The sequence below is a fragment of the Adiantum capillus-veneris genome, chromosome 4 (assembly GCF_014529385.1).
Source record: "Adiantum capillus-veneris isolate H3 chromosome 4, ASM1452938v2, whole genome shotgun sequence".
Taxonomy (NCBI): domain Eukaryota; kingdom Viridiplantae; phylum Streptophyta; class Polypodiopsida; order Polypodiales; family Pteridaceae; genus Adiantum; species Adiantum capillus-veneris.
This window is the reverse complement of record NC_140934.1, coordinates 160,532,121-160,559,095: the sequence shown is the minus strand read 5'-3', so window position 1 is coordinate 160,559,095 and position 26,975 is coordinate 160,532,121. Positions and strand designations below refer to the sequence as shown.

The following is a 26,975-nucleotide window of genomic DNA, read 5'->3' as shown; positions in this document are numbered from 1 at the left end:
CAACATATAATAGCAATGGAATCCATGTCCCTGCAAGCTGAGCACCTCTATCACCCTCGGCCATTACATAATCTGAAAACACATCTACATATATCCCAAAGCGAGTCGGAGATAGGGGACAACCCTGCTTCATCCCAGTGGTGAAGTCAACCATGTCGGACATGCCCTGAGCAGTGCGTACCTGTCCTACCACTGTCCTATATAAAGCTAAGATCCCCCACATCAACTCTGTGGGCACCCCATGTCTTGCAATCTGCGTATGAGTCTGGCTCATGGCATTGTATCAAAGGTTTTGCGGAAACCCACAAAGCTACAATATATCCTCCTGCCATGGTGTCTACCCTCCTCAATAACGGCTCTGAGTGTCAAAATCTGGTCAGGAGTGGAGAAACCTCTCTTGAACCCTGCATGTCCTATTGCCTGTATGCCCTCTATCTCTGCCCATCCACTCAACTCATGCTCAAGAATTGATGCATATAGTATAACCGGCCTGTACAACGTAGAGGGCGGTACTATTTCAATTACCTGTTAACTTTACACAGAGCATTGAGAAGGGAAGAGAACACAGTTGCGTCCAGCGACTAGAATGTCACTGCGCACACGAGACCGACACCTTGTAGGCCCCAAAGACTGGCGCCCCTTTCAGTATTTCTTTATTCAATTTAAGGTAGACGATCCGACCACTTCGCACAAGCTTTCACAAATCTGTCCAAACCTGGCGAGGGCTGAAAAGTCAGGTTTTCGACCTGATTTTGGCAGCATAACGGCGCAAAAACCCCTGTAGGTGAAAAGCACCTGTCTAGGACGGATTCCCTCGCTATCTGGAAGCTTTCTGGTGAGCTGTCACAGAAATTCAGTGGGCTGTAATTCCCTGTTTTTCAGTGCCAGGTGCCCAAAAGCCTGTACACGCATCCCAAGGCTCTCACGAGGCTCCCCCGGTGTTCCCTTGCAGTTTAGGTGCGAAATCCTAAACCTGCAGAAAAACACAGCAGGCTGTAATTCGCAGTTTCGGATCGTTTTTAGCGGAGCGAACACGCCTACGCATGTCCCAAGGGCTCCCGCACACAATGGGAGAGTTCCCTTGTGGATTGGACGAGTTTTCACGCGAGAAAACTCTCCAAACTCGCAATCTTTCGCGATGGAACTGTGCGTACTTGTGGGGGATTAGCAATTAGCTAATCCGGTTCTTGTTCAGAAGGCTCTTGCCTTGGCAAACGCGCATAAACCCCCAGAACTGTACATGTTCAGCTGAGTAGCCCAACTAGTGGGGCATACCATATGTGCCAAAGGGGGGGGAGAGATGCATGAGAGCAAGTCATCGCGCTACATCAGACAGAGGAGAAGGCAAGCTTTCCATTAAAGCTGTAGACCTGCACCCACTACTCACACACACATTGTAGCTCCTTATGAGTCAAATCAGCCTCCTCTCTCAAATTGGGCGCCCCCTCTTGCTGATGGAAGTGGAAAACTGCACCAGGAGCCGCCATGTGTCCAGTTTGCCCCTTTTGAGTTAATTCTCTAGTTCCCATTGACTCATAAAGTTGTAAGTGACTTTCTGAGTGCCCAGATTTCATTTGGCGCACACAGGCTTCCATACTCATCAGAATTCAGTGCTAACTGGCCCGACCAGTCCCAGACTGACCGACCCAGACTCCCGTTGTGAGAAACCTATTCGGCAACAGCCGTTTCACACTGGCCATGCAATGTCCACTTGCACCTTTTCAAGGGTTCGGGGGAAAACAAGTAAAATTAAAAATAAATAAAAATATCTAGTACTTATTTACGGAAGGCAACAGGAAAAATACACCTCCTGGTGAGATATAGCCTAGCCAGAGTACGACCAACCATGATGGTTCGATAATTCCCGGGAAGCATAGGATCTCCCGACTTGAAGATAGGCACAATAGTGGAAGTACTCCAAGTCTCAGGGAAACCCTCGTACATGGCTCTATGAAACATCATAGCAAGAGGCTCTACAAGCATATCTCGGGCATGGATAAAGTGCTCTGCTACCAGACCATCATGATCGTGTGCTCTTCTTGTCTTCATCTTGTCATTGGCTTTCCTTACCCTCTCAGACGTAAAGAAAGTACATGTTTTTGGGCATGCCTCTGGAGGGTCAGGCAAAGGTGGGTGCCCCTATGCTGTATAGAGAGATGTAGCATATTCCCCCCATGTCTCTGTGGAAGTGATAGCTGGCGGTGGAGAGTGCTCATTGAAAAGCCTCCATGCCTCACTAGAGTCTTGACTCATAAACAACTAATACATATCACGCTCTAGTTGTGATAGGTAAGCCCTCTTCTTTCGTCGCACTAGGCCGCGAAAGATAATCGGTGATTGTCTATGTGTAGTAGTACCCATGAGCACCTCTCTCTGTAATCTGATCCTCGTCTCTCTACATTTCTCATCATACCAACTGTTCTGAGGCATGCTCCCAGATCGTCTGCGTGTAGGTTGGCTGTGGAGATATGCCTCTGATGCTGCATCGTGGAGCGTCTCTGTCAAAATCTGGGTGAGCTCATCTAGTGGTCGTCCTGGTTCTTGAGTGCATAGCTTCCTATATATCTCATCAGTGTACACGGGATCAGTCTCCCTCGTGAAGGTATACCGAGTATGTGTGGACGCATCTCCCAATGGAGCTGTGCTGAGTTGGAACGATAGAGTGAAAGACAAGATAGCATGATTGATTGCTACCCCAACTAGCCTAGTTCTCACCATGAAATCTTGAAAGGAAGGAATGAGTCCTGGCAGAGCCGTAACATAATCCACTGTACTAGCGCCATGCCGATGTGGAAAGCATGTAAAACCACTTGCTACAGGGAATCTCTGTAGGCCATTCAAAATGGCCAATCTATGTGCAGTCCCCATATCGATCAAGTATCTGCCATACTGAGTGTGGTCTTATCCTGTGATAATCTAGACAGGCGCATTTCTGTAATATCAAGCTCTCGCATCAACTCCTCTCAGGTATCATAAAATACTGTCTGGTGATGGGTAGTCCTAGCATTGAAATCCCCCAAGATAATAATGTCGCCATCTTTGGAAAACTTCCATATATCATCATCCAAAATACAGAAGGGGGACTGTCCTCTAGGTGATGCATATACTGACGTACTAGGAGGGAAATAGCAAACAACGATGTAGAGATATCTGCCTGTCTTTGCCTTCAGTTTCACCCACATGTACCTAGCATGCTCATCCCTCCGAGCTATATGTATCAGAGACTGTAGCTCCTCCCTGAATAAGAGTGCCACTCCTCCTGAACCTCGTCCTCTGTGCTCAGATCGAGTCTCCTGTCTGCAAGTTGTTTCCCATCTGTATCCGCTCACATGGGGCATGGATTGCCCTGGGGCCTGATGCATCTCAGAGTAGAAAATGATGTCTCTCCCTGTGAAACTATCCTCAAAGGCCCCTACATCAAGGCGCAAAGATCCATTACAATTCCATGTAGCCACTTTGAGTGCGGTCCCACAGGTCTCGCACCGTCATGCAGGACGCTTCTCCAGAATAATTACTCGTCCATCCCTGTAGAAGGCCACTTTCCCCTTCTCTCGAGCTGTCATTATCTCGGTCATAACTTCTTTCATATGAGCAAGCTGTGTGAGAGTGAGGTCATCTCCAAGAAATATGCCTGTTTTCTTTAGTGTAGGACGCTTCTTCAAGAAGTCGTCCTTTGCCTCCATGGATGGGAAGCGCATGATTAGAGATCTTTCCTTTGAAGTCTCCCCATTTCCTTATGTCTTCTTCCCTACCCTCCATGCCTTTGTATGAGTAGCCTCACTACCCATCATGCAGAGAAGTTCTTTGACTTCTCCTTCCCCATCATCTCGATCTTTTAGACCGGTTATTCGTATGTGCGCTCTAGAGCTCTAGTCTTCCTTCGTTGCTCTTTTTCTAAAGTCATGTTGATGATTGTAGGAGTGGGGATAGATGTGGTTTCTTTCCCTTTCCCTTTCTTAGCGACTTCTATCCATTTCTCGGCCTCATCCGCCTTCTTCTTTGTCTTCGTGATTACATCCACCCACAAAGACGTCTTTGCTCCATTCTGTTTTTCTTCCTCTTTGATCATCCGTACTTGTTCCTTGATGACCTTGATTTCCTTGATCACCGAGGGCTGGAATTCACCTTCCTCTAGTCTGTTGCTTGCTCTATCAACAAGCTCTCACTTGAGGGCTGAGACCTCTTCTTTGAGTGCTTGTGAACCCGCCTTAAGTGCTTGTGAACCTGCCTTAAGTGCTTGTATCTCTACGTGCAGGTCCTCTTTCTCTTTCTTCCATTGCGTGCCTTCGTTGAGGAACATTTGAAGAAGGTTTGCCTTCTCCTTCCACCATCCTTCCATCTCTGCTTTCCACTCCTTCATCTCCCTTTCCACTTGTGTTATCCGCTTGTTTGTAAGCATGAAGGTTGCCTTCATACGGGACTTGCAAACTGGTGAAGCGCTCATGACCTCCATCTCGAACTAGTAGTAGTAGTTCTCTCTGTCTTTGTATCTCACAAGGTAGGATCCGTACGTACGTACGGATCCGTACGGTACCGTATGTCTGTACAGTACGGTACGGTACCGTACGGATCCGTACTGTACAAAAAAAAAATTTCGAATTTCCCCTTCGCGTTTTCGGATTTAGTTCGCCTCTGTTTTGGGGGTTTGGCCGCCTGGTTATTGAGACAGAGTGAGTTTGGGCGCCTGTTTATTGCAAACTATTGACTACAGAGTACTGCAGAGAGAGTTTGGGCGCTTGTTTATTGCACACAGAGCTCTGCAAACTCACCTGCAGAGCAACCTTGTGCGCGGTAAAGGTAAGTGCTCGTCCTCGCGAGTCTCTCCCGTCTGTTGCATACAGTCGTGGACCCTAAGTGGCGATTGATGCACCATTCACAGACTGAGCCTACCAAGTACATACAGAGGAAAGTTCTGGATGAGAACTTTTGGGGAGAGGTGCACTCCTTGGCAATGGCTCTCCAGCCTCTCTACGTTCTCTTGCGTGTGACAGACATGGAGGGATCCACTCTTGGCCTTGTGTATCATCTGTTTATGCAGATGAAGGAGCACATAGCAGCATGTGCCTCCTTGACATCAGAGCGGTAAGTCTTCATGTCATGTATCATATTTTGGCTCAGCCTTGATCTTTGGAACAAGTATTTGTTTTAAATCTTAACTCTGAAGTATTGTCACTTCTCAGTTGTAGACGGGATGACATTCTTGCCATTGTGGAGGCCCGATGGATATATATGCGTCGTTCCATTCATGGGATGGCTGTTATACTCCATCCTCTCTACAAGACTCCAGAGCTTTTTACAGAGAGTAGTTTGCTTACATTGCGATCAGGGTATATGGACATTATGTTCACTGAAGATGAGCAACTGGAGATCGACAATGAGATGAGCAGCTACATGAACAATTTGGGACCGTCTTTCTTGAGGAGTGTGTCCTTGAGACGGGAAGCTACCAAGCTTCCACTCAGTTGGTGGCAAAACTATGGAAGAGCCGGTCATCCAAATTTGGCCACACTTGCACTACGCATTCTCTCACAGGTATTATAATCTCTTGGATGTTTTCGTGGTTTTCAATGCTCATTTGGCAATGTTCATATGTTGAATGTTCCCATTTCTCGTGTGAATGTCCATTGTCCATAGGATTGCTCAGCTGGCGCTTGTGAGCGCAATTGGAGCGCGTACTCTCTTGTGCACACGAAGATTCGAAACTGCTTGAGCACTACGCAATTGGAGAAGTTGGTCTACTGCCGAGCGAACATGAAGCTCGTGCGTAGCTTTTATGCTCTGGGGTCACCCAAGTAGGTAAGTTTTAAAAGATTAATGTTACTTGGTTAGTAGACTCTCAACTTGTGAGTTGACGCTTGGCTGCTTGTACTTATGAGCAGGTAGATCCGACTGAAATCAAGATGGTTCCAGACCCTAGTGTGGAGGAGATGCAGTGCCGGATCAGAGATGAGCAGGAGGAGATCCTACGAGAGCTCCATAGAGAGCTTGAGAGTGTGGATCGGCGGGTCACTCGGTCCCGAGCACGATCTCACAACATCCTTCTTCGCCTGGAGACTGGAGATCCAGAGAGAGCACGACGGGAGAGCATTCGGCGAGGGAAGCTGCCTGTGCGTAGTAGCCGTGTTCGAGCAAATAAGGCAGTGCGTCTCATTCAGACTTCAGAGGAGGACGACCCACTTGAGCTGGAGCCGGGTGCTTCAGGAGATCCCACCACTACTGAGCCAGAGTTTGATGAGGAGGGCAATGTCTTGACATATGGAAACATGGACTCCTCATCTTCAGAGTCTGATGTGGATTTTTGATTCTCATTCAGTTAGTAGTATGTACTTTGCAGCAGTGCAACTGCTAGCATGCTTCGTAGTTTTGTTGAGTCGGGACTTGTGGCTTTCTTTGTGGATTATGGTTTATTAGATGTCATTTTTTTTGTATGGATTCTATCATGATTCATCTTGGTATTTTGATGAGATTACGGTCTACCATCTATGATTCTGTGTCATTTCAGTACTTTATGAATTGTATTGCCTCTCAAGTTTCAAGTCTCGTTTGTCGAATACTATACAGTGTGCAAATCATGATGAATATGAAGTTCTCTGTAGTTTGAAGTTTGAAGTTTGTTGAAGTATATTTGAGAGAGAACTGAAGCTTTGAATTGTATTTGTTTGTGAATATTGAATGTTGAGAAAGTGGTCATGACTCGCCTTGGATTGTCTATTTATGACAGCCTTGGATAGTAGAACAGTGAGCTAATATCCTAGAAGTGATACTTATGAATTTATTATCAAGTACGGACCGTATTGTAGATTTTTGACGTTTTCGAAAAAAACCTTACGAATTTTACGTACCTTACCACTCAATCCATTCGGTACTACGTATAGTACGTACCGAACACGTATCGTACCTTACGTACCTTTCCACCTTGGTATCTCAAGTAGAAATAATCCGAGACATCTCTGATCCTGATATCTCATGACTATCTAACGAGTCAAAACCATCTCTGATCTTGATATCTCATGACTCTATCCTAACAGCCCCTTTTGTAGACGCTAATATCTCATTTCATTTCATCTCTCTCTCTCTCTCTCTCTCTCTCTCTCTCTCTCTCTCTCTATAGTAGTAGTAGTGGTGGTGGTGATGGTGGTGGCGGTGGTGGTGGTAGTAGTAGTGGTGGTGGTGGTGGTGGTGGTAATAGTAGCGGTAGCGGTAGTAGTGGTAGTAGTAGTGGTGGTGGTGGTGGTAGTAGTAGTAGTGGTGGTCTTTTTGTATCCAGACATGGTATAAGATTCACAATTTTGTAACAGTTTGGTCTCAATAGGTCATTTTGGCCTTTTGAAGACGTTAATATAACATTTCATTTCATCTCTCTCTCTCTCTCTCTCTCTCTCTCTCTCTCTCTCTCTCTCTCTCATCACGCCATCTCTCTCTCTCTTTACCATGCTTTCGTTTAGGGTTTGGTGCTGTATTTTAGGGTTTGCGACCTGTTTTTGGGGCTCGCGACCTGTATTTTAGGGTTTGCGACTTTTTTTTGTTTTTTTTTGGGGGTTGTTGGACAGATCTGCGTTTTAGGGTTTGCTGCATTTTTTGCACTTTAGAAACATCAATCCTCTCTTCTCTCTCTCTCTCTCTATCTCTCTCTCTCTCTCTCTCTGTCATGTCATCCCCAACCTCACCTATGGCAACAAGCAAACTCAAATATATGCTTCACTCCAAACGAATTTCCATCATTGAATTGGAAATGAAAGCATGGAGAAAAGAGATGGAAGATTGGAGGAACGCGAAGACCGTTTTCCTCCGAGAAAATGAAGAAAAGGAGAAGAGGTGGAAGGACGAGAAGGATCATCTTCTCAACAAGATCGCCACGTTGGAGAATAGCATTTTGGACCTCCACAAAGAAGTGTTGGAAACACGGTCAAAAAATGGGCTTGAAGAGGGGGAATTTCAGCCCTCTTTGAGGGAAGAAATTGACAACATCAATGAGGAGAAGAAGTCATGGGCCGCGGTCATATCCGAAACGCAAAAGAAAGTAGAGGAGGCCGAAAAATGGATTGAGGTTGCCAAGAAAGGGAAAGGTAAGGAAGCTCCTTGTACACCCACTCTTATCAACATGACCCTTGAAGAGGAACAAAGAAGGAGGGTGCGGGCTCTACATGTGAGCGTAACCGGCCTCAAGGACATAAACAATGTGGAAAAAGAGGTCACAAGCCTCACATCAATGATGGGGGTGGAGAAGCCTTCACACACAAAGGCATGGAGAGTGGGCAAGAAGAGTGAGGGCCCCGGAGAATCTTCAAAGGAAAGAGCTCTCATACTACGCTTCCCTTCATTGGAAGAGAAGAAGGAATTCTTGAGGAAGAGACCTACTCTCAAGAAGACAGGTATTTTCTTAGGCGATGACCTCACTCTCTCACAACTTGCGCATATGAGAGAAGTAATGCCCGAGATTCAAGCGGCAAGGGAGAAGGGGAAGATGGCCTTTTACAGAGATGGTCGGGTGGTGATTGTAGAGCGGCGCTCTACATGACGGTGCGAGACCTATGGGACCACATTGAGGATGGCGACTTGGAATTGTAATGGGTCTATGAGGTTGGATGTTGGTGCCTTTGAGGACAGTTTCAGAGACAAGGACATTGTTTTCTTTTCAGAGACTCACCAGGCCCCTGGCCAACTGTTGCCACATGTGGTGGGATACAAATGGGAGACAGCCCACAGAACAGTCACGAGATCTGAGCATGGGAGTAGAGGTTCAGGAGGAGTAGCGGTGTTGTTTAGGGAGGTGCTACAGCCACTACTACATATTGTACAGAGAGATGATCAGGCTAGATACATGTGGGTGAGGTTGAGAGCTGACACAGGTCGATTTCTATATATTGCTATATGTTACTTCCCCCCCAGTACGTCAGTATATGCTGTATCCAGAGGGCAGTCTCCTTTCTCAATTCTAGATGATGATATATGGGAGTTTTCTAGGGATGGTGATATCATCCTCCTAGGAGACTTCAATGCTCGAACGGGCAACTGTCAGACAGTCTTCTACGACACCTCAGATGAGATGCTTAGAGAGTTGGATGTGGGTGAGCTGGGGTTTGACAGATGCTCACATGACAGAGAGCAGACTGAGTATGGGAGATACCTCATGGAGATGACGACTACACATGGGCTAGCCATACTTAATGGCTTACAGCGGTTTCCTGGAGCAGCAGGCTTCACATGCTTTCCACACAGACATGGGGCCAGTACAGTGGACTATGTTATGACACAGCCGAGCTTTATTCCTTGTATTCAGGATTTCACAGTGGGAGCCAAACCAGTGGGCGTAGCAGTGGATCATGCTCTCTTGACACTGTCCGTATCTTTTCAGTTTAGTACAGCCCAGAAATCAGGAGGCAGGTCACACACCCGTTATACATTTACACCAGAGACTGACTCGGTTTATACAGAGGCGATCTGGGATCGTCTATGCACAGTTGCTCCAGGCCTCTCAGTAGAGGAGTGCACTACTTTACTGACTGAGACACTACATGATGCAGCATCAGAGGCATACCCACACACTCAACCGGATCGGAGGCGACATTCTGGGAGCATGCCCCAAAATAGTTGGTATGATGAGGAGTGCAGAGAGATGAGAGCCCAGCTTCAGAGGGATCTTCATTTAGGAGTCATCACCTACAGACAGTCGCGGATTGCTTTCCGGCGCCTTGTGCGAAAGAAGAAACGAGCTTACCTGGCCCAGATGGAGCGAGACTTGTATCAGTTGTTCTTGAGTAGAGACTCAGGCGAGGCATGGCGACTCTTCCATGAGCACTCCCCCCCCCCCCCAGTGATTACTTCTCCTGATGTGTGGGGCCAGTATGCGACATCGTTATATACGGTTCCTGGGCAGGATCCCCTTCCAGATCCTACAGAGCCATGTCCACCTACGAGCACCTTCTTTACCACTGAGATGGTAAAGAGAGCCATTGACAGGATGAGGACCAGGAGGGCTTACGATCATGACGGTCTAGTAGCGGAGCACTTTATACATGCTAGGGATATGCTGATGGAGGTTCTTGCAGTGTTGTTCAATCGTGCCATGTGTGAGGGATTACCTGAGACTTGGAGGTTGTCTACTATTGTGCCTATAATAAGGCAGGTGATCTTACAGAGCCTGGAAATTACCGCACTATTATGGTTGGACACACACTGGCACGATTGTATGCATCCATTATTGAGTAGCAGTTGAGTAACTGGGCAGAGGGTGAGGGTGTACGGGCAAAGGGACAGGCAGGTTTCAGGAGGGGTTTCTCCACTCTTGACCATATTCTGACACTCAGAGCTATCATTGAGGAGGGCAGGTCACATGGGAGACGGATTTATTGTAGCTTTGTGGATTTCCGCAAAGCATTTGACATGGTACCGAGAGCTCGACTGATGCGCAGACTGCAGGAGATGGGGGTGCCCACAGTGTTGATTTGGGGGATTATGGCTTTATACAGATCAATGATGGGACATGTACGCACCCCAGAGGGGATATCTGACTTAGTTCACTCCACTATCGGGGTGAAACAGGGTTGCCCATTGTCTCCTACTCTATTTGGTATGTATGTTGATGAGGTGTCTGATTACATTGACAGAGAGGGTGATAGAGGTGCCCAGCTGGCAGGGACGTGGATCCCATTGTTGTTATATGCTGATGATATTGTCTTGATCTCTGACTCACCAGAGGGTATGCAGCGACAGTTGGATGCATTACACAGTTTTGCAGAGGATAGTGGATTGTCTGTAAACCTTGGTAAAACCAAGGTCATGGTGTTTAACACCACACCGCAGTGGATCAGGAGATCGGCATCGACCTTCACGTATGGTCAAGAGATTGTGGAGTATACAGATGCATACACTTACCTTGGGATAGTCTTCACTGGGCTGAGGTTTTCTTTGGGGAGAGCAGCAAAGACTAGACTGACCAGAGCTTATGCGGCCTTGGGAGGCTTGGAGAGGATGTGTTCGCAGGTTCAGTTCCAGGAACCTCGGACAAAGTTATGGCTCTTTGATACTTTAGTAGCCTCATCTATGATGTATGGGGTACAGGTATGGGGACCTTCTGTAGGCCAGGATGGTTGGAGACGTATGGAGAGGCCCTTGGTATCTATGATCTCCCGATTGATTAGAGCCAAGGCCTCCGTACCTCACGCGATCATTCGAGCAGAGCTAGCTGCCCCCCCCATGGAGATTGAGGCGCTTACCAGATCAGTGTCCTTTGTGCACAGCCTATGGGATACTACTAGAGACAGATATGCTAGATTGGCCCTTGAGTCTTCCAGACAGTTAGCTCTACAGGGGGACACTTCATGCTAGTATGCACAGATGACTTCATGGTTTCAAACGCATGGCTTCACCATGGACAGGTTGCCCCCTTTCCAGTATTCTCTTCAGGCACCCTCGCTGTCTCTTACACGGGTGGAGATCACTAGACTCATTCGTCAGGACCTGATCCAGCTCGACACCAGGAGGACATGGATAGAGCCGCCTCAGGAGTTGAGCACGAAGATGGCTTTCTATAGAGAGCATCTTCTCCACCTCACAGGAGATGGGTTTGTGATTCGACCCAGCTACATGGACACACATATGTCTCATGGTTTGCGTTGTGCCATTGGTCAGATACGCACATCCTCACATCAGCTCGAGATTGAGACTGGTAGATTCAGAGGGATACCAGCAGACAACAGGATATGCCGATTATGCCAGAGAGAGCCAGAGACAGAGTTGCACTACATATGTCATTGCACAGTGTTCTATGAGATACGGGGGCGTTTCCACTGCTTATTCAGAGAGGGTTTTGGTCCTCTATCTAGGGTCATGAGTTATGAGGATCAGAGATGTCTTGGACTATATCTACTTGAGTTACACAGGTATAGAGACACTTTACTGGGGAGAGCTAGAGAGAGGCAGTCCCAGAGACACATTACAGATTTCTTTTCACTAGATATGGGACAGCCAGAGGAGCAGCCACCACTGCAGAGCTCGTCCCACACTCATTCGACCACTACTGGCACTCTCATCGACCGAGCATTGGAGCTACAGAGATACAGACGACCGCGACTGAGGAGAGGAGCTACACAGCATCGACGGAGACTACAACAGAAGATTCGAGCCATACTCTCTCGACATCCAGAGTGCAGATGAGGATGGATCCTCACCATTTCTTCCATCTTTGTTTCACACACTGTTACCTCCAGTTTACCGGGTACCTATTGTATCAGCTGCTACACCCACGTAGTTTTAGATTGTAGTAGTAGTAGTAGTATTTTGTTCCACTTCTAGTTCTTTTCTAGTTCTTTTGTACCCAGACATGGTATTAGATTCACTATTTTGTAACTGATTGGTCTCATAGGTCATTTTGGCCTTTTGAAGACGTTAATATAACATTTCATTTTATTTCTCTCTCTCTCTCTCTCTCAGCTACTGCTATATTGTATCATGGTGACACTTATCCCCACTTTGTACCTTTCTGGCATTATACCATTTCTCAGCTTACCAGCCACCCATAGGAGTCGGTAGAACTCCTGTCTCAGTTTCTAGTTATTAATTTTCTTTGTTTGTACCCAGACTTGGTACTAGACTCACCATTGTAATCAGTTTGGTCTCATAGGTCATTTTGGCCTTTTGTAGACGTTAATATATCATTTCATTTCATCTCTCTCTCTCTCTCTCTCTCTCTCTCATTTCTCTCTCTCTCTCTCTCTCTCTCTCTCTCTCTCTCTCTCTCTCTCTCTCTCTCTCAGCAGGCCCAGCAGGACGCGAGCAGGTTTCAACAAGCAACAAACAAGTCGCGCAGGGAGCGAGCAGGCCCATCACGTCACTCTCTCAGTAAGTCCAGCAGGGCCCTCTTGAACGCGCAGGTCGTGCAGGGGCTCTGCTGAGCGCGCAGGGGGAGCAGGTCATGCAGGCAGGTTGTGCAAGGACGTAGAAACGCAGGGAAAACAGGTCATGTAGGGCTGCATCTCTACAACAGCACGCGCATCAGCAGGAGGGCAGAGCTGCAGGTTGCGAGCTCGCGTAGGGTAGAGCGGTGGTGCAGTTCACGACGTCGCACAAGGGCAAAGCAAGTCGCCGGAAACAGGTTGCACACAAGAGCTAGGGTTTGCAGTCCATTGCTCTCTCCTATACAACGTAGAAAGATAGGGCTCTTGATGGTGATGGTAGTTATGAGTCTATGATCTACCCTCAGCCTTTTCACCCACCCCTCTCTCTCTCTCTCTCTCTCTCTCTCTCTCTCTCTCTCTCTCAGCTTGATGGCGTGAACTTCTCCTACCGTGTACTCGCGGTACGTACAGGTGGTATTTGGATGCTGCGCTGAAGCCCCTACTGCTCGTGCACGTTTGAAGACCGGCCCTTGCTCATCAGCCCGTCACCTGTTGTTTGCGTGCTTCCATGTGCCCACCCCAGCTCCCCCTTGCCTACTGCTCATCCCTTGCACACCAACTTGTCCGTGCCACCCCCTGCCCACCAGGAGCTGGCTCTTGCCTACTACTCAGCCCTTGCACACCAACTCGCCCCTGCCACCCCTTGCCCACCAGCCAGCCTGCTCACTTGCCCTTTATCACTTAGCTGGCCTCTCGCCCGTTTCGTCGTTTCCGTCCCCCTAGGAGAATTTTGTATAGCAGCAGAACCCTACGTAGAGTCACCAACAGCAGAATGTTGAGCAACAACACAGTGTAGAGCAAAGACAGAGACAAAGACAGAAACAGGCAAGTAGACAAGGACACACACAACCTAGCCTTGAGACAGAGGTTGGCAAAGGCCCTAGGATAGCCCAATTCAACTGGCTTTGGATCTCTTGGAGATGCGTAATAGCTCATTGAAGACGAGCGGGACTCAGGGGTCTGCTGAAGCTTTGGGTGCAGTCGCAGGTGCCTCTCATAGTAGGCTTTGTCCAGGGGAAGCAGGAGAGTGAGTCTTCTCCAGAAGATGTCTCGCTCTTTGAGATCTTGCCACCTCAGTTCTCTGTGGTTGGTCTATGGAGATCACGAAATGTTTCTTTGAGGAGTGGGCCACTATGTGTCGACATTCTTTTTTTGCAGCTATCAGGAACACATTTTCTTCGACCCAGAGAGAGCGCCCATGATCAGATTTAGAGTACAAGTTTTACATGGTTTTACGTGGTGACTCTTTTTGGAGTCTGGACGAGGTTGTCTATGATTTCTTGTAGGAGCAGACAATGGTTGAAGCCAATTACTTTGTGGATATCGGGCAGTTTGAAGATTTGTTTGAGAACTTCTTTGGAGAGGCCGTAGGGAAGTTGGTTTGGTGAGAGAGATATGCATCTTGGTACCTTCCCTTGGCTTTTGAGGTGGACAGCGAGTGGGTCCCCCTTGCCTCTCTTACAGTTTGGTTATGCCGTAGATCCGCATCCTGTTTTGGAGTTCATCGTCAGGAAATGTTGGAATGAATGCGGATGATTTTTGAGGCACGGCCTAGGGGTTTACCAGTCCCTTGGCTTTTGTGAGCTGGTACTGGAGGTTTTTACAACAGATGCTTTATATCAATTAGATAAACACCACTGGACTCGCTGGGTTTTGCTACATCGCCCGAGGTGGACAGAGCTTTGGGCAGATTTTTGTAAGCTTGATCACTATCTAGATAGCTATACTTCACCACCTAGTTAAAGTATCTTTATCTCCAGATGTTTCCTGTGGCGTGTTATGGGATTTTTTTCCATGATTTCAGTCTACATCAATCAGGGTTTTGCCCATACTTCTTGTATATGGACGGATGGTCGACTTTATGTTATGCAGTGGGTCAAGCCCCATATTTATTGCGCGCCCCACATGTATTGTGCGCACGCGCGTGCGCGTGCACACACACACACACACAGGGAAATGAAATGAAATGAAATGAAATGAAATGTTATATTAATGTCTTCAAAAGGCGAAAGTGACCTATGAGACCAGAAATTACAATGTGGTGGATGTGATACAAAGTGAGAGTAACAAGATGACAAAATGACAAAATAAAATACTATGGAATCCTAGACTGCTGGGTGTGGACTAAGCAGCTAAAACAGCTAGCTGGGATAGCTAGATCACAAGAGATCCAGCATCGGTCGCTGGTGGATCTCATCAATCTCCTCCATGGTCAGTAGTCTGACCGGGCGTCGTGCATGTCGAGATAGAGTGACCCGGATCCTCTGATGTAGCCTCTGTCGATGCTGTGTAGTCCTCCGCAGTCATGGGCGTCTGGATCTCCCCAGCTCAGTCGGTCGGTCAATCAGTATGCCTCTGGTGTAAAGTGACGAGCTCTGCTGTTGAGAGAGAGAGAGAGAGAGAGAGAGAGAGAGAGAGAGAGAGAGAGAGAGAGAGAGAGAGAGAGAGAGAGGCACATCACCCAGTCAAGGGAGACACATACGGGGCCACCGCTATTTGTTGATTCACTGGGTTGCAAGCATCCTCTCTCGTTGACACTATGCAAGGGTAGAAGGGAAGGGTTACATGTGGAGAGGTTAATAGCTTAGGAAACTTTTCATGTCAATAAAGAAGTTATAGAATATTCTAACGTCATAGAAAAAATCCCAAATTATTTCAAAGATTTGAAGCATTTGATAAAATTAGAATGATACAGAGATGACAAGCATAAGTTTAGATCTGTGTGTGTGCGCGTATGTGTGTGTGTGTGTCTGTCATATACATACATACATACACATATATGTACGCACGCGCACACACACACACACACACACACACACACACACACACACACACACACACACTTGGTTACTTCATCTGGCTATGATTGCTTCACCTAGCTACACATACATGAACTATTGATGTAGCTAATGTTTATTTTGTCTTTTGGGTGACTGCCTTGAGCCTGTATTTGTGAAGAATTTGGATTTTTTTGGGGCACAATGGAGCTGTTGAGCACACAACTGTACCTCCCTTGGGTTTGACCTCTTCCTGTATTGTGTTGGCATAAATGGATGGCTAAGAAATATATGGCTATTGGGGGCTGGTGGTTACATTGTATGGAGGATACATATACACATATTTTAGGGCAATATCGCTTTTATCTGTGACTTACTATTCGCCTATCATATACCTTGAAACTTCTGTCTCAAAATTTTAAACTACAATACTAACCCTGTTCATGGAAAGACCTTCGATTGGAGGCTTTTAAACTATAGCTCCCCTCTGGGGCCAAATCCCTTTTGGCAATATCTCCCTTTTTGCTTTAGAGAGGAATTTACCATTTATGTGGCCTAACTTTTGTTTGACCAGTAGGGCTGATCTCAACTGTAAACACTCCTCTATAACCTAAACAATTTCTAAAAAAATCTCTTTTTGGAATTCTTTTAGCCCTAAAAGACCTTTTTACTTCTCCTAGTGAGTTGGACGCCGGTCTGTTCTATGTCGGTTTGGCATAGCTCTTTGGACTTTTTTTTTTTTTTTTTGGGTGGAACTTACCCTTAAATACACTGGGGGTAACTTGACATTTTCCAGTGGTATAAACACCCCCCTGTTACTTATTCTCAAGGAGTTAATTACCTTGGCACTCTCGAGTACACACCCTTGAATGGTGGTTCTCCTCCCGAGCGAGATGTGAGGCTCACTGAGTGCTTCGTCCCCGCCTAATGCTTATGAGCACTATATCTGATCCCTATTCTCTCTCTCTCTCGCAGCAGAGCTCGTCGCCTCACACCATAGGCACACTGATCGACCGAGCGACTGAGCTGGGAAGATCCAGACGCCCACGACCGAGGAGGACTACACAGCATCGACAGAGGCTGCATCAGAGGATTCAGATCACTTTGGCTCGACATGCACGACGCCCGGTCAGACTACTGACCATGGAGGAGATTGATGAGATCCGCCAGCGACCGATGCTGGATCTCCTGTGATCTAGCTATCCCGGCTAGCTGTTTAGCTGCTTAGTTCACACCTAGCAGTTCAGGATTCCATAGTATTTCATTTTGTCATTTTGTCATCTTGTTACTCTGACTTTGTATCAGATCCACCACATTGTAACTTTCTGGTCTCATAGGTCACTTTGGCCTTTTGAAGACGTTAATATAACATTTCATTTCATTTTCTCTCTCTCTCTCTCTCTCTCTCTCTCTCTCTCTCTCTCTCTCTCTCTCTCTCTCTCTCTCTGGATGCACCATCTCTCACTCTTACACAGTCAGAGATCACCAAGCTCATCCGCCAAGACCTGACCCAGCTATACACCAGGAGGACATGGATACAGCCAGCACAGGAATTGGGCACGAAGATGGCTTTCTACAGAGACCATCTTCTCCAGCTTACGGAGGATGGTTTTGTGACGATACCCAGATACATGGAGACCCACTTGTCTCATGGGATACGATGTGCTATTGGCCAGTTACGCACATCTTCTCACCAGCTGCAGATTGAGACTGGGAGATACAGTGGAGTATCGGCAGAGGCTAGGACATGCCGCTTGTGTGACATGGAGCCTGAGACAGAGTTGTACTACACATGCCGCTGCCCCGTCTACTACAAGGTACGAGGCCGCTTCCATTGCTTGTTGAGAGAGGGTTTTGGACCACTCTCAAGAGTCATGGGATACGAGGATCAGAGATGCCTATGTTTGTTCTTGCTCAAGCTGCGCAGACACAGAGATAGCCTGATGAGTGGTGAGGCTAGCTAGTCTTAAAGACGGATCACAGACTTCTTCAGAGCAGACACGGGATAGCCGCAAGAGCCAGTCCCACAGCAGAGCTCCCCCTCGTCTCACACCAGAGGCACATTGGTCGACCGAGCGACTGAACTGGGGAAATCCAGGCGCCCACAACTGCGGAGGACTACACAGCATCGACAAAGGCTACGTCAGAAGATGCGGAGCACTCTGGCCAGGCATGCACGACGCCCGGTCAGACTACTAACCATGGAGGAGATTGATGAGATCCGCCAACGACCGATGCTAGATCTCCTGTGATTCAGGTATCCCCGCAAGCCGCCCATTTTTGCTTAGTTCACATCGACCAGTCTAGGATCCCATAGTATATATCTTTGTTTTGTAGTGTTGTTATTTTGTTACTCTGACTTTGTATGAGATCCACCACTTTGTAACTTTCTGGTCTCATAGGTCACTTTGGCCTTTTGAAGACGCTAATATAACAGTTCATTTCATTTCATTTCTCTCTCTCTCTCTCTCTCTCTCTCATGCCACCCCCATAAACTCATGCAAGCATATTGGTAAATGGCTCTGCTTGCTCCCTTGGATTCTAGGACGATTCTGGAAGCAGAGCCTGTGGGTGTCGTTGTTGGGCTTTTGAATGCTCTGTACACAACAAGATGAGGTACTTGAGCCGATCTCGTAAGCAAAGCTTGGGGGATTTTCAGAATGAAACGAAATGATACATTAACGTCTTCAAAAGGTCAAAATAACCTATGAGACCAATCCGTTACAAACTGGTGAATCTGATATCATGTCTGGGTAGAAAAAAGAAGTACATAAATGAGATACTAAAATGAATCTCAAAGTGCTAGCTGGAACTGTGTGGGGCATTTGTGGGTCCTCAAAATAGGAGGGTGATATAATGGGTGGCGAATCCATCCTCATCTGCACTTTGCTGTAGTCTCCGTCGATTCGTGAAGCTCCTATCCTTAGTCGTGGGTGTCTCGATTTCCCTAGCCCCAATGCTCGATTAAGGAGAGTACCGCGGGTGTGAGTATGAGCCGAGCTTTGTAGAGGTGGCTGCTCCTCTATATGTCCGGTGTCTGGTGAAGAATCAGTAATCTGTGTCAGGGATTGTCTCTCTCCAGATCTCTTCAGTAAACTGTCTCTGTGTCTCTGTAACTCAAGTAGATATAGTCCAAGACTCTAGTCTTGATAGCTCATGACTCTGAATCCTTTTTTGATCACAATGGAAGCGACCCCGTGTCTCGTAATACACTGTGCACTGACATATATAATGCGTCTCCGTTTCTAGCTGTGTGTGGCATAGGCGGCATGTCCTGCTGGTTGCTAGTATCCCTCTGAACCTACCAGTCTCAATCTCAAGCTGGTGTGAGGATGTCTGTATCTGACCAATGGCACACTGTAACCCATGAGAGGGATGTGTATCCATATAGCTGGGTCGAATCACAAACCCATCCTGTGTGAGTTGGAGAAGATGCTCTCTACAGAAAGCCATCTTTGTGCCCCACTCCTGGGTCGGCTCTATCCATGTCCTGGCGAATGAGTCTAGTAATCTCCACCCCTGTAAGAGACAGCAATGGTGCATCAAGGGAATACTGGAAGGGAGGTAATTTGTCCATGCTGAAGCCATGTATGTGGAACCATGATGGCATCTGTGCATGCGAGCATGATCTGTCTCCTTGTATAGCTAACTGTCTGGAGGACTCAAGGGCCAATCTGGCATATTTGTCTCTGGTGGTATCTCATAAGCTTTGCATAAAGGAGATTGATCTGGTAAGCGCCTCTATCTCCACAGGAGGGGCTGCCAACTCCGCTCTAATGATCTCATGTGGCACGGATGCCTTGGCTGTAATCAACCGAGAGATCACAGATACTAAGGGACTCTCCATCCCTCTCCAACTACAGCGGGTCCCCAAACTTGAACCCCATAGAGCATCGGTGAAGCTACCAATGTATCAAAGAGCCAGAGCTTTGTTTGGGTTTCTTGGAATTGGACCTGCGAAGACACCCTCTCCAATCCTCCCAAGGCCGCATAGGCTCTGGTCATTCTAGTCTTTGCCGCTCTCGTAAAATAAACCTTGGCCCAGTGAAGACTACCCCAAGATATGTATGCATCTGTGTTCTCCACAATCTCCTGACCATAAGTGAATGTAGGTGCTGATCTCCTGACCCACGGCGGTGTGGTGTTAAACACCATAACCTTAGTTTTACGTTTATAGACAATCCACTATCCATCGCAAACCTATGTAATGCATCCAAATGTCACTGCATAGACTCTGGTGAGTCGGAGATCAACACAATATCATCAGCATATAACAACAATGGAATCCATGTCCTTGCTAGTTAGGCACCTCTGTCACCCTCTCTGTCAATGTAATCAGAAACCTCATCTATATACATAGCAAATAGAGTAGAGGACAATGGACAACCTTGTTTCACTCCAATAGCGGACTGAACTAAATCAGATATGGCCTCTAGAGTGCGTTCATGTCCCATTACTGAGCCATGATCCCCCAAATCAACTCATTGGGCACTCCCATCTCCTGTAGTCTGCGCATCAATTCGGCTCTTGGCACCATGTCAAATGCTTTGCGACAATCCACAAAGCTACAGTAAATCCGTCTCCCATATGCTCTGCCCTCCTCAATAATGGCTGTGAGTGTCAAAATATGGTCGAGTAGAGAAGCCATTCCTAAAACCAGCCTGCCCCGCTGCCCGTATGCCCTCATTCTCTGCCCATCCGCTCAACTTCTGCTTAAGGATAGATGCATACAACAATGCTAGTGTGTGTCCAATCATAATAGTACGGCAGTTTCCAGGCTCTGTAGGATCACCTGCCTTGAAGATAGGCACAATAGTAGACAGTCTCCAAGCCTCAGTAGACCCTCACACATGAAACGATTGAATAGAACTGCAAGAACCTCTGCCGACATATCTCTAGCATGTATAAAGTGCTCTGCTATGGGGAGGGGGGGGGGGGGGGGGGGGGGGGGGGGGGGGGGGGAACTGATTGGATGGTCTCATGGGGCTTAACAGCACATATAAATGATGATGGAGTCCTTCGACCGCATAACACAATTTAAGTGGCTTCATAAAGTTCCTTTTTTTTTTTTTTTTTGCTTATGTGAGACTGCAGTTTGTCCGATTCACATCAATGACTAAGTGGGTGATGCTAACATATTTTGTTCCAGAAAGGAAAAAACTGTCCCTACTGCAGTTGTAGTTGAGGATGAGGGGCCTGGGAATGTATCTGGTGGGACAACTGAAGCTCCTGAATCTGAAGATGAAGCATTAGATACTCCCAAATCCATCAGTCCAGTGATTGAAGGTGTGGTTCTTTGTACTTAGAATAGCTTTTTCTTAACTGAAGTTGTCTTGGTGCTGCATTAACCTGCTCTGTTCAGTACTCCTATGGAGTGTAAGAACTGTGGCAGTCATAATGATAAGAAGTGCATCAGTGCAGATAGAGTTATGCGAACACGTAACAAGGTTACAAAGCACAAAGATCAGGGACAAACTCCGACTGAGCATGATCAAGGCAGTGTCTCAGATAAACTCAGAAGGTCTCAACGTGTTTTGAGAGGAGCAGCAGAAGTTCCGAGCTCGGGGACTAGATCTACTCATCCTGTCAGTGAAGGTAAATGCCCTTTTCTGCAATTGCTCTGTTCATGCAGAGGTTCAGCATCTGTCTTGCAAAATCTGTCATATCTGACTTGGAAGGTTATCTTTTGCAATCATAACATGGACAGGTAGGGTTCTACGAAAGCGTGGTGTTATTTCTGATCAGCAAACCAAAGAGAGAGCTTTGAGTGGGGCTGACAAGGTTAATGGGCCTGACAGTCTCAGCACTGTTGTCATAGCAGTAGAGATGACAAAATCGACTAGTCCGATAAGTGAAGGTAAGAATCATCATCCCCAATCAGGATGTTATGAAAGTATGCAGATTTATTGGAAAAGTATTTTTACTGTTAGGTGGCTACTTTTGCTTTCTTTAATGTTTAAGAATGCTAACTTTTCTTTCAAATTAAAATGCAACTTGATAGGTCGAGTTTTGCGGAAGCGGGGAGTGACTTCTGATGAGCAAGCTTTGCCTGAATCAAAAAAGATAGACGCTTCAAAAAGTCCTCGAAGGTCCTCCCGCTTCTCTAATGGAGCAGGTGAACCTCTGGGACTGGAGGTTTTGGAAAAGGGCAAAGCTAAACCAGCCATTGTCGAAAGTGAAGGTTGGCTGCATTTCCTCTGCAATTTAGCCACCCAATATTTTACTCCTTTTCTTTTCTTGACATTGCTATGCACTACAAGTCTGAAGTTTGTTGCAAGTTCCTATAATCACAATAGTCTGAAGTAGGGTTCTGATTTGTCGATGACAGTTAAAGTTTTACGGAAACGCAGCTTTGTCGTAGAGCAGCAAGTCCAAACACAGGATTCCGTCGAGTCTGATGAAGAGGAGACTACGGTAACTGCTTTTTGTTCTCTAGCTTCCAAGACACTCATTTCATATAGCCAGCCTTCTAATGCCATTAGAATATAGGTGACATGGCGAAGCCGCAGACGAAAAGTTCAGTGAAATAGGTGCTCCCTTATGAAGAGTTTGCCAACAAAATGTGTTTAAAACCCATCTTCAAGGACGGCATAGTTGACTTGCAGGAGTTTCTCATTAGCATATAAAACTGAGTGTCCTCTTTTGAGGAGAGGCCAGGTAGAAACTTTTAGATCTATGGATCAAGTCTGATGTTGTCCTACAAAAATCCTTGGGTTGCGGCAGATCTTTTAGTACATGTTAGCCAATATTTAATCTTAACCAGGGATGTCAATAGCATGGATGTGTATATTATCATGGGCTGCTGATGCCTTTTAGGACAAATATGTTGTATATGTGTCGGCCCTTTCCAGCTCTTATGTGCTAATGCAAAGGTGGTTTCTTGTCGTTTTGAGTTTTCTTCTTTGCTTGGTCTCTTCAAGGACCTCCTTGAGTGTTTTCAACAAGAATGCAATAATTGGTTAATCAAGTGTAACATGGGCTTTGATTTTCCTGCCATCTGAGAACAAGAACAGATGACGCCTCTTGATTTGCCATGGGGCGTTGGGCAGGATGTGTGGTGTGCTCAGGGCTTTGGATTACCTACTTTAGCATAAGAGAGAGATGCATGTGTCGGATAACTCCAGTCTATGATTTGTATCGTGGATGGTGTAATGGACTAGCTAGGGCGAGATCTTCCTTCCTTTATGGATGGAACTCTTGTGCCTTATCCTTGAGATGTTCTATTATCAATCTGGCCATGTATTTGGCCATACAAGGTATTTTTTATTAGCTGGTAAGTTCATGAATATACAAAAGCATTTTAAATTACACCTTACAGAAATGCCTCTGTTTGATTCACAAGTTGTTAAAGGCTATTGAAGGTTTCCAATTTAAATGAGTTTTTGAAAAGCATGTAACATTTGGAGATGTGTTTGTTGCATGTTTACTTAATTGTCTTAATATTGATAGAGGCTTTGATGATTACCCATAAGGTTAGAAGAAGTTTGTGGATGTTGGTGTCCATCCCACTTCTTTGATAATCGCTCTCACCATCATTTAACCCATTGCTCCGTTTATGTTTCGGACCCAGTTTCCCCTAAAATATAGAATTTTGTTAGCTAACCGTTTGCTGCATGTTTACCGAGTTGTCTTACAATAGTTGTTTTCCCATGTCCAACCCGGTGTCAAAAAATTAGGTATCGAGGCACCCTATAGATGTCTTGCTTATCCAAGGGTTGACCTGGAACATATTGACCATACAATTGCCATCCAAGTGAAAGTCATCTTTGGAAAAAGGGATGGCTTGACACAAGTATTTTGACCCAGATCTACTAGGTTGAATATCTGAAGGGATTTTTTTGTTGATTTTGTATAAGATGTCCACAATTGGGGCAAACCAACAAGCGGTGTCAACCATGTGTAGTCCCTCTGTGTGACCAACCATTGACAAAAGAGTAAACCACCAACCTTGGCGTCCAGCCCAGAGCCGAGTGTAAAAGTCCATTGAGAACTCAGCCGTGATTCCCTATAGATGCCAATGTCTAGTGTTGATGATGATGTATGCAACCTGGACATCAAGTTATAGATCGCAAGCAGTAGGGTCTACTGAGAAAAGGCTGTCCCAGGATTTGTAGGAGAGAGAAAGGGATCACACCAAAATCACTCATCAATGTCCCATTGCATCTAAGCTAACAATTGAGCTTCAAAATCTAACTGCCTCCATTGGGTATGATCAAGCAACCGCTAGCATCCATGCTAATCCTATAAAAAGTGTACTTGAGACCACAATTGCCTTGCACTAGACGTGACCCTTTGGCTGCACCTGAAAGAAAAATCACTCCCCCCTCCTTGTTGTAGGCTCTGATTGATCTCGAGGTGCATAAAAGCACACATCCACATTGGGGCTTGCAATTCAAGAGGCCAATGCCAATCAGCGAAGAGCACCACTTGGAGATAGTCAAGCCTCCGATATGAGGCTCAATGGGCCTTTCTTGACATATGCGGACAGGCTACGAAATTAAATTCACCCTCCAAAAGTGCCAGCTAGGGGTGGCTTGAGTGCTCAGCATAAACCCATGCTTTGTGCGAATTAGGGCCTCAAGATTAAAGAAGGGTGGAGCCGCTCTTCCAAGTATGTTGTTCCACTCTGAATCATGCAGGTGTCTGCAACACCTCCTTGGCCTTGGTAGTGTGGCAGACCCCTTTGACCAAAGACAAACACGTTTCTTGGTAGATTTTAGGTTGAAAAAGTGTTTGCATACACAAGATGAATGAGGAAATCCATAGCCAAGGAAATGCCAAGTTTATTTTAGATCATAGGAAAAAAATTCGTGGATGTAAAATAGTTCAAAACTTATTTTGGATCTATTATAATAATTGTAGAAAGTTGCCCAGCTAAGAGGACACAAAAGTATTTGCAGGCCCCATTGAAGCGAAACTGAGGAGCCCCTTCAAGCGGTTTTTGCTACATTCCGTTGAAGAGTCCATCAATGCAAGCAAATACTTCGGAGAGAACCCATTGCGGGGTAAGTCACTCCAACAAGGTTGAAAATGCCAGGTGATTGACGGGAAGGGAATGGCGCAATCAACTTAGTGAGATTTAAGAGTATTCTCTAATTACCTCTATTATTTTCAACATGTTTAAATTTCATCCTCCAAGGGATACAAGATGTTCATATTTCAGTTATGTCCTATTTACTAGAATTCTGTCCTATTATAGTGAAGGAAAATTGGACCTTCATGATTTTTTTCATCCTAGTATATAAAATTTGCATGCAAGCTTGATTGTTTGACATAGATTCCAAACCATATGGAACCTAAGCCCCAATATACAAAGTCCTTGTTTCTTTTCTCCAAAGCAGCTTATGTACTATCCTTTCTTGATAAGTTCATAGTAGATGGATCGTCTCTAATTTTCTTCAATAGGTTTTGTTGCTCTTGTAATCTAACCTTTGCTTGTTGTAGCTGGGTATTTTGATCTTCTGCATCCTTCATTTGTACTTGTTGCTTGTTTAGCAACTCCGGTCGGCTTCAGATCTTAGCTTTTCTTTTCTATTCTTCATCTTACAGGTCTTTAATGATCTCTGCTCGACTAGCTAACTGTTTGCTATGCGTTGCCTGATACTTGTCGGCATCCTTCAGCTCACCTACTAGAAATGTTACCCTATCGCTGACCAACCGTCAACTGTGTTCTTGGCAGCTATAGGTCTCACCTTTTAGTTTTTCCACCATTTCACATACCTCTTTTTCCACGTCCTTGCTTCAGTACATCAACTGATTTTGGTACTTCTTCATGTATTATCCTTAGTGGGATCTTAGCATAATCTTGCACTTGGTCTTCTTGACTACTACTCTCTTGGTGTTAGAAGCATCTTTTTGCCAAGTGATGGCCTCTTAGATGGGTGGATGTTCAAATGAAACTTGTGCCTCAGGCACGATTACCTTCTTTCTTTTCTTTGTCTACTTCCACTTTACGGCTTCTCTTGGCCTCTTCCTCTCTACAAATTCTCTCCATCACTTCTTGTAGATCTATTTGGTTGTACCATGGATTCTTTGTGGGGAGTTTCCTTGGGTGTCCACTATTCATCAAAATCCCCCCTTAGTTCTCTCTCTGTCTCTCTCTCTCTCTCTCTCTCTCTCTCTCTCTTGTTGAGCTACTCTTTGTGAAGCGTCTTCAAGCTTGGCATTTTTCTTCTTCTCTTCACCTTGCTTTGAAGAGCCACCTTTCCAACACCTCAAGTGTTGCATATGTTGATGCAAGTTGAGTCTCTGATGTCTCTCTTCAAGAAAGTCATGGCCCTTTGAACGTAATACCCAAATATACATGATGTCTGATAAGACTCCGTTGGTTCTCCCACAAAACTCAACTAATATGCTGATCTCCCTAAACCCTAAACCCACACAGTTATGGTGTTAAATAGAATTGGTCTTTTGCAGGTTCACCCTGAGGTCTCTATCCGTACAAAATGCATGTAAAGCATCCAATTGATATATGTTTATCATATGCATGTATGGATATCAGTACCCCCAGTAGGCTTGCTCCCAACGTCCCTCTTCCTACTACAGAGCAGAAATATACTCCCTTTGTGCTTGACTCTTCTCAATGATTGCCCGCAATGTCTAACGTGGTGTGCCCTCATTCAAAACAAGCATCTCTTTCTAGCTACTCAAAAGCCATATACTTCGGCCAAGAAATGGCCAATCTTGAGATAACTCCGTACATGAGCATGGGCAAGACCTTCTTTCCTTTATGGACCAACTCTTGTGTCTTACCCTCAAGATGTTCTAGTAATAACTTGGTTATGGACTTGGTCATACCAGATATTTGATCAATAGAAACTTTAGGAGTACAAGAGAGCATTCTAAAGGACACTTTATGAAAATGCCTACCTATTTGATTCGCAAATTGTTGAAGGCTATTCAAGGTTTCCATTTTAAAATGAGTTTGAGATTGAGTGGCATTTTTTGAAAATCATGTACCATTTGGAGATCCCTTTGTTGCATGTGTATTGAGTTGCATTTAATGTTCATAGAGGCTTTGGTGATTACATGTAAGGTTTGAAAAATTCTAGGCTATACATGTTTGTGTACACCTTTGAAAACCGCTCTCACCATCATTTAACCCTTTGTCCCCTCATATGTGGGACCCATATCCCCTCCTATTATGTAATTTTGCTAGCTAAGCATATTGAATGGAAATTTCTTACTTGTAGACTAGCCAATCAAATTTAGGGAAAGAAGAGTAAGTGTCAACTTTTCCAAAACACAACCATAAAAGAGAAAGAAAAAGAAAATTTTAATGATATTTACTAGACATCGAAGC

The 26,975-nt window shown here is 45.8% G+C and overlaps 1 protein-coding gene across 7 annotated transcripts in view; it reads left to right on the top strand.

Moving 5' to 3' along the window:
- Positions 1 to 25,075, top strand: part of LOC147460250 (sister chromatid cohesion protein PDS5 homolog A-like) — a 189,986-nt gene extending 164,911 nt beyond the window's left edge. For 5 of the 7 annotated variants that reach the window (XM_086511336.1, XM_086511334.1, XM_086511333.1 and 2 more), the window contains 6 exons: positions 20,823 to 20,959; positions 21,095 to 21,268; positions 21,381 to 21,530; positions 21,675 to 21,854; positions 22,002 to 22,087; positions 22,163 to 22,558. In XM_086511336.1, coding sequence (XP_086367462.1) covers positions 20,823 to 20,959; positions 21,095 to 21,268; positions 21,381 to 21,530; positions 21,675 to 21,854; positions 22,002 to 22,087; positions 22,163 to 22,198 — 763 coding nt within the window. In that variant the 3' untranslated portion in view covers positions 22,199 to 22,558. Of the gene's footprint in view, positions 1 to 20,822; positions 20,960 to 21,089; positions 21,269 to 21,380; positions 21,531 to 21,674; positions 21,855 to 22,001; positions 22,088 to 22,162; positions 22,559 to 24,573 lie in introns of those variants that run through there. The other 2 variants (XM_086511335.1, XR_015187952.1) reach the window with 2 other exon arrangements.
- The last annotated feature ends 1,900 nt before the right edge of the window (positions 25,076 to 26,975 follow it).